Source organism: Mytilus trossulus, chromosome 11, assembly GCF_036588685.1.
Source record: "Mytilus trossulus isolate FHL-02 chromosome 11, PNRI_Mtr1.1.1.hap1, whole genome shotgun sequence".
Taxonomy (NCBI): Eukaryota; Metazoa; Mollusca; class Bivalvia; order Mytilida; family Mytilidae; genus Mytilus; species Mytilus trossulus.
In genome coordinates this window covers 64,081,059-64,093,685 of record NC_086383.1, presented here as the reverse complement: position 1 = coordinate 64,093,685, position 12,627 = coordinate 64,081,059, and the positions used below count along the sequence as shown (strand labels likewise).

General features: G+C 32.3%; 1 protein-coding gene across 1 annotated transcript in view; it reads right to left on the bottom strand.

Moving 5' to 3' along the window:
• LOC134691410 (uncharacterized) overlaps positions 1-11,163 on the bottom strand; it is a 35,398-nt gene extending 24,235 nt beyond the window's left edge. The window contains exons 1-2 of the mRNA XM_063551939.1: positions 10,685-11,163; positions 7,994-8,100 (exon numbers count right to left, since the gene is read on the bottom strand). Of these exons, the coding sequence (XP_063408009.1) occupies positions 7,994-8,100; positions 10,685-11,135 (558 nt within the window). The 5' untranslated portion in view covers positions 11,136-11,163. The remainder of the gene's footprint in view (positions 1-7,993; positions 8,101-10,684) is intronic.
• Positions 11,164-12,627: the final 1,464 nt, after the last annotated feature.

The following is a 12,627-nucleotide window of genomic DNA, read 5'->3' as shown; positions in this document are numbered from 1 at the left end:
TATTTGGCACAACTTTTTGGAATTTTGGATCCTCAATGCTCTTCAACTTTTTGCTTGTTTGGCTTAACAAATATTTTGATATGAGCGTCACTGATGAGTCTTATGTAGACGAAACGCGCGTCTGGCGTACTAAATTATAATCCTGGTACCTTTGATAACTATTTACACCACTGGGTCAATGCCACTGCTGGTGGACGTTTCGTCCCTGAGGGTATCACCAGCCCAGTAGTCAACACTTCGGTGTTGACATGAATATCAATAATATGGTCATTTTTACAAATTTCCTGTTAACAAAACTTTGAATTTTTGGAAAAACTAAGGATTTTCTTATTCCAGGCATAGATTACCTTAGCCGTATTTGGCACAACTTTTTGGAATTTTGGATCCTCAATGCTCTTCAACTTTTTACTTGTTTGGCTTAACAAATATTTTGATATGAGCGTCACTGATGAGTCTTATGTAGACGAAACGCGCGTCTGGCGTACTAAATTATAATCCTGGTACCTTTGATAACTATTTACACCACTGGGTCGATGCCACTGCTGGTGGACATTTCGTCCCCGAGGGTATCACCAGCCCAGTAGTCAACACTTCGGTGTTGACATGAATATCAATAATATGGTCATTTTTACAAATTTCCTGTTAACAAAACTTTGAATTTTTCGAAAAACTAAGGATTTTCTTATTCCAGGCATAGATTACCTTAGCCGTATTTGGCACAACTTTTTGGAATTTTGGATCCTCAATGCTCTTCAACTTTTTACTTGTTTGGCTTAACAAATATTTTGATATGAGCGTCACTGATGAGTCTTATGTAGACGAAACGCGCGTCTGGCGTACTAAATTATAATCCTGGTACCTTTGATAACTATTTGTCTTTTAAGTAATGTGCATTTTTTTTTATAAATATAGCAAAAAGAGCCTCAAAGTAGAAAAAATAATTGTAGATGAATAGAAGTGAAATGGTATTTGTTTAATATTATACCTTTAGATAACAAAAATATTGACAAATGCACGTAAGAATATGAAAATTATACGTATGAATGAAGAAGGGTGTACCCGATTTATTATCAAATCATTGATGACTTAAGTTAAGTTGCATAGGAATACAAATGCTTTGAACAGACCTATCTGATGTTATTCTATTTAACATGAATCTGACTGTTTCCAGGAAAAATTAAGCGAAATATTGTCTAGAGGAAATGTATTTTCTTTTAGCATTGGAATAAATGATAGAAATGCAGCAGCCAAATGAACTTTTTTTAAATTTTTAATCGCTGTTTTGAAATTGTAGTATCATTGTCTTCAGGATTACTTGAAGTTGTGTTGTCATTCGATGAAAAAGCGGTGAGAGTTTCTTTGGAGAGAGTATTCTAATTCTTTTTGGAGTGATGCATTTTTGCAGCGTGCAGGAGTGTTTTTGTGTTTTTGCGATGAACCTGGTGATGAAGTGTGATGCAGTTTGGTTGGTGGAAGTTTCGGGCAGATCTTATATTGAGAACTATTTTGTGATTTTCCACCCGGTTTGGGTTTATTGAGCCATAGCCTTGACTTTTGTATGACCATGGTAAACTGAAAAGGAAAAGAAATCAATTACCGGCTTTAAAACTAAATATTTCGAGCCATTTTGTACTATGAATGAAATCAAAAGCATATTTATTTAAGACTAAAACAGGCAAAATGAAGTACCCTTATTTTGTCATAGCATAGAAGTTCTGTTTGAAATAAAATGTATCATATGAAGACTAATTTACATGCAAATATATCTTTTTTTTATGGCAAGCCTCTACCCCTTGACATGCAAAATCTGACACCCCGAGCGACACTTTATATTTTGATGAATAATAATTTTAAAACAAATTAATTTTAACTAAGAAACTGGAATTTGGTAGAAGTCCATGAGAGGAATACAATCCTATATAAATAATACGGAGGGTAGTTGTGTGAAGTAATTTTTATACCGAAATTTGCATATAAAGCCTCAAAATCTGCAACACGGAAAACTAGGGCGAGGTGTTTGAGAAAACTGAGCACTGAAAACGACTGCTTCTGCTTTCAGGAAATAGATTACGTTGCAGTTCATTCTGTGCAATACATTTTATGGTACTGGTAGTTCTTAAAATAAGAAATTTTGCTGCTTGACCTTACCTTGTTACTTTTTTGTCGCTTCAAAATTGCCACCCCATGTCAAACATAGCCGACAACCCGCATGTGGCGTTCTACACGGTGAGATAGATCTTGACCTGATTAACAGTGTAACCCCATGTCAGATTTGCTCTAAATGCTTTGGTTTTTGAGTTATAAGCCAAAAACTGCATTTGACCCCTATGTTCTATTTTTAGTAATGGCGACCATGTTTGTTGATAGATCAAAACTTCAGATACAATTTATAAATTAGATACCCTAAGGAACATTCAGTTAAAGTTTGGAAGTATTTGGCCCAGTAGTTTCAGAGGAGAAGATTTTTGTAAAAGATAACTAAGATTTACGAAAAATGGTTAAAAATTGACTATAAAGGGCAATAACTCCTAAAGGGGTCAACTTACCATTTCGGTCATGTTGACTTATAGTGCGGTGACAGAAGTGTAAAAAGTCGTCTATATCGCGAGTTTAATCTCCCCAAATAACACACGACTAAAAATGGTCTTAACCTAAAGACAAATATGTCTTCTTAAGTTTTTGCCCTGTCGTCAGAATTTCGTACGGTCACATTTTTCTAAAAAGTCGTTTTAATGACTAGTAGTATATTGGAGAGTTTCAACCCCCCTTTTTCAAAATGAAAAATTGTGTATGTTCACTTACATTTAACTGAATTAGGTTTTCCTGAAGCTATTTTCATATATCGAAATATTCTATTTAGTATTTCATTTTCTAATACTCTATAAAATTTGCAAAGTTAAGACTGTTAAAAATTGAGGTATTTTTAATTGCAGATTCAGACACAAACTTTAGTTTCTTCTTCATAGTAGCAATAAAAATTATTCCATAATATTTTTAGCATATAGTATTTCATAAAACTAATCAGTGATAAAAATTGAGAAACCAAAATAGGAAAAAAAACTTAAGAAATGAATGGAAAAAGAATGGAATAAAAAACTTCAATTTCAACACGGAACTTAAACACTTGCCTTCCGTCACATTTTGTATATTAGTCAATAATTTGCTCTCAACTGATATATGATATTACTACATCTTCGCTAGTATATACACATATTTGCACTGATATATGCTTCATTCTTTGTTTGTATGTGTTTATATTCTCTGTTTTTTTGTTATAAAACATTAAATATACTTTGTCAGAAAAGTCTAAGTGTAAAATCAAAATAATTGACGGATAGTTTCAGTAAATATTCCGTGATATGTCAAGTATGTTTCAACTTGCTCCATTAAGTCCAAAGAAAAGACAAAAGTTGTTAAATTGAAAAAATGGACTGAAATTTTGAGTCAATTTCCCAGTATAGGAAAGTCGATTTTTGTATCTGTATTGAATAAAAGATTAGATGAGGTGAACATCAAACTGTTTCATGCGAAAGCTGTTAATTTACAGAACTCCGTGCAGGCTGTGTATCATTGTTCATGCTTCAAAAGTTACACAAGTAAACATATTTGTCCCCCCTTTTAGAGCGAGGAAGCTTCTAATCTGATATTTAATGACGACATAGAATTATCGGACTGTTGTCCCTCAGTTTCGGGTATGTGTACGCGTTCTAGAATGCAGTCGTTCAACTGGAGCGCTTGTATATTTTGTTGCAACAAAACATTTTAGAAAGATAAAAAACTACTCAAGTTTGAATCAGATGAGCGTATTAAGAATGTTTTAACCGTGTCAGATAAAGTTAAAGTTGAAATAGTTTCCCGTCCATCTTTTAAACTTCTTGAGCACTCTGTCATTTTGGTTGCATTACAAATTATTTGCTAAAAACGAAAAAGCAGATATATCAGATCACGATACTGCTTTTACTAATTTTATTTTGGCAATTGACAACGATGTAATGGTCATTCCTCATGACACCGTTACCAGATAAATATACTACTTAGTAGTAGATCTTTTCTTCCAGCTGATTCAAATTTAAAATATTCTACTTAAAATGCAGTCTTAACTCATTGATTTCTATAAAAATTCAGTTGTCAAACAACTTCAACGTTTTCAAGGCAAATATAACAATATTTCGTAGCAAAATAACTATTTGAGATGCCATATCAGCTGTTAGTCGATTGAAAACTGAACTCAAAATTTTTATGTCAAATGTAATAGACACAAATAACGGACAGATATGTCATTCCACTGCAAGTATACAATAGAAAAGACAGCTCTACAAACTCTACAGAAGTATTCCCAACTTCGGATAAATTGTCTCTTTCTTCTTCAATTCAGTCAATGCCTTCGTCTTTATTGAAATTCATTTTATGGTAACTCGATGAAACTGCATAGCCAAGACTATTCTCAGGAAATGGCATCACAGAAATTGCGTAATTGCTTAAGCAATTGTTGGGTCAACCGTTTGTGTGACCATTTTTTTTTTAATCCTTTTCACTTAGGATTGGCTTTACAAATGTACCACTAGTTTGGTTCGAAACACCTTGTTGAAATATTGAATGCCAATGGATTTTATGCTTCTTAAAGAAGAGTGCGACGCTACATCTAATGTGTTGCCAACCATGAAATTGAGCAAAATTAAGATAGTGTGTATGTCTCATGCATAATGTTTCCCCATCATCTTTGCAGACAAGCGTATGGATGTCATCTTAACCCCATTTTAGATCTCTGTTAAATCTTCAAAGTTGGATGAATTGAAAGGGATGGTTTGAAGCTGGTATTTCTTTGGGAACAAATGTCTTCGGACTTCCTACAATACCTTGTCTGTACTTTTAAAGAAAAACTCAAAATAACGTGTTTGCTTTGAACAGAACCTTTCATGTGCATACCTGTGGCCATGAGTGAAATGTATAGAAATATTAAAAACATGTCTTTTGACGTTTGGTGAAAATGAAGATGATGGAGATAACGGTTGATTAGGTACAGAGCTTGTTGAACTTAAACACACGGTCCCAGCCCCCGGGTTTGGGGAGTGTTGGCGTGCCCTTAAAAAAGTCAAAACCTGCCACATTCTGTTTGTGTCTGTTTCAAGTCACGAGACGGTAATGCAGTGTTTGTCGTATGTTTCTATATACTATATTTTTTGTTTTTCTATTCATTTTGTACATCAATCAGGTCGAGAGATTTTTCGTTTGTTTTACAATATTCATTTCGTGAATTGAAGACTATGCAGTATAAATTTTACTCATTGTTGAAGCCCGTACTGGACGTAGTGGTAATTTATGTCTCATTTGGAGGGTTACCTCATTTGCAATCATATCACATCTTCTTTTTTTATATGGAATACTTTTGAAGTTTGTGGTACGTTGCAAGGAAAAAAAGGGGGGATATAGGTACAAAACTTATAATGTAATATATATTAACCAGAGTTAAATACGCAACAACAGATAAAACTATATGGAAGCAGTAATAATAGTGAAAAAAAACCAAAAGCTACGAATAGTCTATTATAAAACCTGACGTATCCGCAATTCAATTTGAGGTCATATTTGACTGTAGTGTTCTATTGCTTTGATTTGATACCTCACCCAATATGATAGTTTAAAAAATAATTTTAAAGTATTGTCCTGCATGACACTTGATTTTTACCTGAAATTGAAATTTTTCAAAAGGTTAAGGTGCTCTAAACATTTTATAGGTTGAAAACTTAATTTTTTTTAAGTTTTGTTTATAAAACGTCGTTTTAGGATTTTTTTGATAAAATAAATCTTAATGATTAAGGTTAATGTATAATAACAAACATTAATAAAGCCAAAACAGTATCGTTTGTATTTATGTAGAGTTTAGAAATAGAAAAAAATGTCAAAATTGAAACCCTCCAAAATTTTCACAGATTTTCACATATGACCTTTGACCTCAATTTAAAAAAATTGTGACCATACCAAGTCCTGACGACAGGCATATTATTATAGTAAACGATTTCCTCTTTCCAATGATATATTATATAGGTGTGTGTTCGGTGGGGAGATTAAATTCAAAAAAAATCTACCTTCAGTCACTGCACTATTATTTGTAAATCTTACTTTGCTGAACATTATTGCTGTTTACAGTTTATCTCTATCTATAATAATATTCAAGATAATAACCAAAAACAGCAAAATTTCCTTAAAATTACCAATTTAGGGGCAGCAACCCAACAACGGGATGTCTGATTCATCTGAAAATTTCAGGGCAGATAGATCTTGACCTGATAAACAATAATACCCCAGTCAGATTTTCTCTAAATGCTTTGGTTTTTGAGTTATAAGCTAAAAACTGCATTTGACCCCTATGTTCTATTTTTAGCAATGGCGACCATGTTTGTTGATAGATCAAAAACTCATATACAATTTATAAACTAGATACCCTAAGGAACATTCAGTTAAAGTTTGGAAGTATTTGGCCCAGTAGTTTCAGGAGAAGATTCTTGAAATAGTTTACGACAGACGACGGACGACGACGGACGCCAAGTGATGGCATAAGCTCACTTGGCCCTTCGGGCCAGGTGAGCTAAAAATGTCACAACAGATACGGGCATAGCGAGCGAGTTGTGAAATATAAACACCGTAAGATGGTGCCAAAGGAACATCACCATCCAAAAAAGGGAAAATAAACAATAGGGAACGATATGTCCCTTTTGACGTAAATTTTAGTGTGGAGTTTCCCGTTTAAAACAGAAATACCTATCTAGGAAAAGACAGTTATTACTGTTTAAATTTTTACCTTTTTTGTTTTAATGATCATTTTACCTTGTTTAAGTATATTTCTATCTATTATACTTTTTTAAGATATAAGGCAATAATACAAAAAATAAAGGCAAATCATCCTTAAAGGGCAACACTCCATTAATATGGAGTCATCTTATAATTGAAATTGAAATGGTTACAATTAATTAAGAACTATTAATATAACTGGACACGAAAAAAGATTGACTTGATCAGCCTCCTGTTATATCTAAATTAGATTACTTGATCAGCCTCCTGTTATATCTAAATTATATTACTTGATCAGCCTCCTGTTATATCTAAATTATATTACTTGATCAGCCTCCTGTTATATCTAAATTATATTACTTGATCAGCCTCCTGTTATATCTAAATTATATCACTTGATCAGCCTCCTGTTATATCTAAATTATATCACTTGATCAGTCTCCTGTTATATCTAAATTATATCACTTGATCAGCCTCCTGTTATATCTAAATTATATTACTTGATCAGCCTCCTGTTATATCTAAATTATATTACTTGATCAGTCTCCTGTTATATCTAAATTATATTACTTGATCAGCCTCCTGTTATATCTAAATTATATTACTTGATCAGCCTCCTGTTATATCTAAATTATATTACTTGATCAGCCTCCTGTTATATCTAAATTATATTACTTGATCAGCCTCCTGTTATATCTAAATTATATTACTTGATCAGTCTCCTGTTATATCTAAATTATATTACTTGATCAGCCTCCGGTTATATCTAAATTATATTACTTGATCAGTCTCCTGTTATATCTAAATTATATTACTTGATCAGCCTCCTGTTATATCTAAATTATATTACTTGATCAGCCTCCTGTTATATCTAAATTATATTACTTGATCAGTCTCCTGTTATATCTAAATTATATTACTTGATCAGCCTCCTGTTATATCTAAATTATATTACTTGATCAGCCTCCTGTTATATCTAAATTATATTACTTGATCAGCCTCCTGTTATATCTAAATTATATAACTTGATCAGCCTCCTGTTATATCTAAATTATATTACTTGATCAGCCTCCTGTTATATCTAAATTATATTACTTGATCAGCCTCCTGTTATATCTAAATTATATTACTTGATCAGCGTCCTGTTATATCTAAATTATATTACTTGATCAGCCTCCTGTTATATCTAAATTATATTACTTACCACTGGTATTTGGTCTTTGTGAGTGGCAACAAATAAGATCTTCGGAATGCCTACATATACCACCTTACAATATGTTAGAATAGAGTTAACCCAATGTTGAAGGAATACTGAAATATAAAAACCAACACGAAAAAATTAAATAAAAGTTTAATGAAATTAGAAACTGGTATGTCATAATTGATAGTGATAAAAACCAAAAAAATACATTTTATTAGGGAGCAAATTGACATAATTTATTTTTGATGAAGGAAATCCATTTGAAATGAAAGACACTGACTGTCCCCTGCATAGCACATATTTCACCACGGCAAGGTCCAGTGGCAGTTTCTTAAACAAATAACCTTTTTTTTGTTCTTTTTACTCTACAAAAAAATTAAGAAAACACAGACTTGACTGCAAATGTTAAGCTTTTTAGATAAATTTATTATTTCAAATGGGCATGAATGCTTGAAAATAATTAATCTGCATTGATTTTGGAAATTATCTACTATACTACTGAGATATATACTTAATATAAATTTCATAAAAAATCAGGCAAGAATTGAACACATGAGATAACTAACAATACCTGTTTTGAAAATAACTAGTCGGCACTCATTTCTAGTCTATTATTAATATAATTTTGTAATATATGTCATTTATTCAGTTTTGATGATTTTTTGTATCACTAGTATTGTTTTTGTATACATGTACAGCCCTATTTTTTATAATCAATGAATGATTTTTTTCATGAAAATCCGAAATTCCAAGTTTCCTTTGAACAACATAAACATGAACAACCCAGATAACAAGCTATGGTAATTATTCAATGGGACAACATAAACATGATCAACACAGATATCAAAGCTATGGTAACTATTCAATGGGACAACATAAACACAAACAACACAGATAACAAAGCTATGGTAATTATTCAATGGGACAACATAAACATGAACAACACAGATAACAAAGCTATGGTACCTATTCAATGGAACAACATAAACACGAACAACACAGATAACAAAGCTATGGTAACTATTCAATGGAACAACATAAACACGAACAACACAGATAACAAAGCTATGGTAACTATTCAATGGAACAACATAAACACGAACAACACAGATAACAAAGCTATGGTAACTATTCAATGGAACAACATAAACACAAACAACACAGATAACAAAGCTATGGTAACTATTCAATGGAACATCATGAACAACACAGATAACAAAGATATGGTAACTATTCAATGGGACAATAAAAACATGAACAACACAGATAACAAAGCTATGGTAATTATTCAATGGGACAACATAAACATGAACAACACAGATAACAAATCTATGGTAACTATTCAATGGAACAACATAAACATGAACAACACAGATAGCAAAGCTATGGTAATTATTCAATGGGACAACATAAACATGAACAACACAGATAACAAATCTATGGTAACTATTCAATGGAACAACATAAACACGAACAACACAGATAATAAAGCTATGGTAACTATTCAATGGAACAACATAAACATGAACAACACAGATAACAAAGCTATGGTTACTATTCAATGGAACAACATAAACACGAACAACACAGATAACAAAGCTATGGTAACTATTCAATGGAACAACATAAACATGAACAAATTAGATAACAAAGCTATGGTAACTATTCAATGGGACAACATAAACATGAACAACACAGATAACAAAGCTATGGTAACTATTCAATGGAACAACATAAACACGAACAACACAGATAACAAAGCTCGGGTAATTATTCAATGGTTCAACATAAACATGAACAACACAGATAACAAAGCTATGGTAACTATTCAATGGAACAACATAAACATGAACAACACAGATAACAAAGCTCGGGTAATTATTCAATGGTTCAACATAAACATAAACAACACAGATAACAAAGCTATGGTAACTATTCAATGGAACAACATAAACCTGAACACCACAGATAACAAATCTATGGTAACTATTCAATGGAACAACATAAACCTGAACACCACAGATATCAAATCTATGGTAACTATTCAATGGAACAACATAAACATGAACAACACAGATAACAAAGCTATGATAAATATTCAATGGAACAACATAAACCTGAACACCACAGATAACAAATCTACGGTAACTATTCAATGGAACAACATAAACCTGAACACCACCGATAACAAATCTATGGTAACTATTCAATGGAACAACATAAACACGAACACCACAGATAACAAATCTATTGTAACTATTCAATGGAACAACATAAACATGAACAACACAGATAACAAAGCTCGGGTAATTATTCAATGGTTCAACATAAACATAAACAACACAGATAACAAAGCTATGGTAACTATTCAATGGAACAACATAAACCTGAACACCACAGATAACAAATCCATGGTAACTATTCAATGGAACAACATAAACATGAACAACACAGATAACAAAGCTATGATAACTATTCAATGGAACAGTTCACTTTGCAAACAATTAAATCACAGGTAAATTCCAACTGATTATTGGGAAAACTATCATTTTCTTCTCAATATTAAAGTAAGTATTGGCACAGTAACCTGGAAGCCTTGTTTTTACTTATGATAAAGTAGCTGCTTTTTTTTAACATAATACACAACATAAGAAGTTCAATATGAGTCTTTGTATTGTAACTAACATACAATACCTGCTGGGGTTGGTGTCATGTGCTGCCCTGGAAAACACAGAACATCTGGGACCAGTTCATGTAATCCTTTGCTTCCGTCGAATACCACAAGAAACAAAGCTCTGAACGTCATGAAGGTTTGGTGTGTCGTATAATAAACATACTGTCCACCAAAGTCCCAAAAAATCAGTCTTCCAACTTTCATCTTGTAGTTTCCACTTTTGAGGACTTTTTCCATTCTCTTTCTTATTTCTTCTTTTGTCATTTTCGATTTCATGTGTGTTTTTACCTCTGGTATTCTCTTGGAGACACTGTCAGATTTTTGAGGTGACAAAGGTTTGGCTGCTAGAGACTGTTGGGAGGGACCAGCGGTCATCACTTTACCATCACTTCTAACAAGGTTTGAATCTGGTAAATGTGGTTTCTTTGGTGTTTTTTCTTCTTTTCTTTCATCCTCTTCTACTGAAGTCATCAAAACCTTATTGTAAACAACATCTAAAGCGTCAAACGTTTCTGTAAAATAATATATATCACTTGAATAGATAATATTAAAAAAAAAAATATTTTGGTTTAATAATGTGCTGTTGTTATACTGATACCATCTTTTTAAATAATCATAAAAAGACATGCTCAAGGCCAAAAGCATTGAATGGTTGTTAACAAAACCGTAAGATATGCCTCGACAGAATAAATAAGGTCCCTATATGTATATGTCGTACTGTCTTTTTAGCAAAGACAAAAACTACCATTTTGTCTGTTTTCTTCCTGTGTTTTAACTTTAAGTAGGAAATTCAGGAATTAATTAGAAGCTAGAAGCCTCAGGTATGATTTAAGTTCAGTTTAAGAAGAAGAAATATTTAAAAAAATGAACAGACAGAACGGCAGTAGATAAACAGACGATAAACTCCAAGTTAATAGCTAACAACCATTCTGTGAGTATTGCATGTCAATACATAGTCCCCTACCAGTTTAAAATTTATTGGTATTAGAACAAAATTCTAATTTGATCTATAACTTGTCATAATGTAGACTATTTAACAAATATCAAGTCAATATCTTCAAAGTGTTTTAGTGATTTTTGTAAGTCCAAGGACCATAAATCTGCACTCGATATGACATGAAAACAAATTAAAACTTGATCTGTAACTTGTCATGATAAAACTATATACCAATTAACAAATCAATACCTTCAAGCATGACAAAAAATCGTACGGAAACTGATTATTTGAGTGAATTTTCTAAGTTCAAGGACCATAACTCTGTACAAAATCATCTGACCGGAACAAATTCAAACTTGAACTGTAACTTGTCATGATAAAACTATATACCAATTGTTAAATCAATATCTTTATCAATAACAAAAAAAGTGCGGAAAACTGATTATTTTACTGAATTTTGAAAGTTAAAGGACCATAACTCTGCAAAAAATCTTCAGACCAGAACAAAATTCAAACTTGATCTGTAACTTGTCATGATAAACCTATACACCAAATAGCAAATCAATATATTCAAGCATGGAGAAGATAAATGGGGAATGTGTCCATGGTACACAGATGATGCCCCTGCTTGCATATAACGTTAGAAAGGGATATTACTCAAGAACTGTAAAAGTGACGCTACCCAAATTTGTACTTGATCTGAGTTTTATGGTAAAAAGCATTGTGCATAAGTTTCATAACATTTGGTTGAGGCAAACTAAAGTTTAATTGAGAACAGAAACATATATTTCAGGAACTTTTCTAATTGTAAAAGGGTCATAACTCTAGAACGGTAAAAGTGACGCCACCAAAATTAAAACTTGATCTGTGTTTTGTGGTACTAAGCATTGTGTATATAAAGTTTCATAACATTTGGTTGAGGCAAACTAAAGTTAGAGAACGGAAACGAAAAATTCAGCAATTATTCCAAATGTAAAGGGCATAACTCTAGAACGGTAAAAGTGAGGCCACCAAAATTCAAACTTG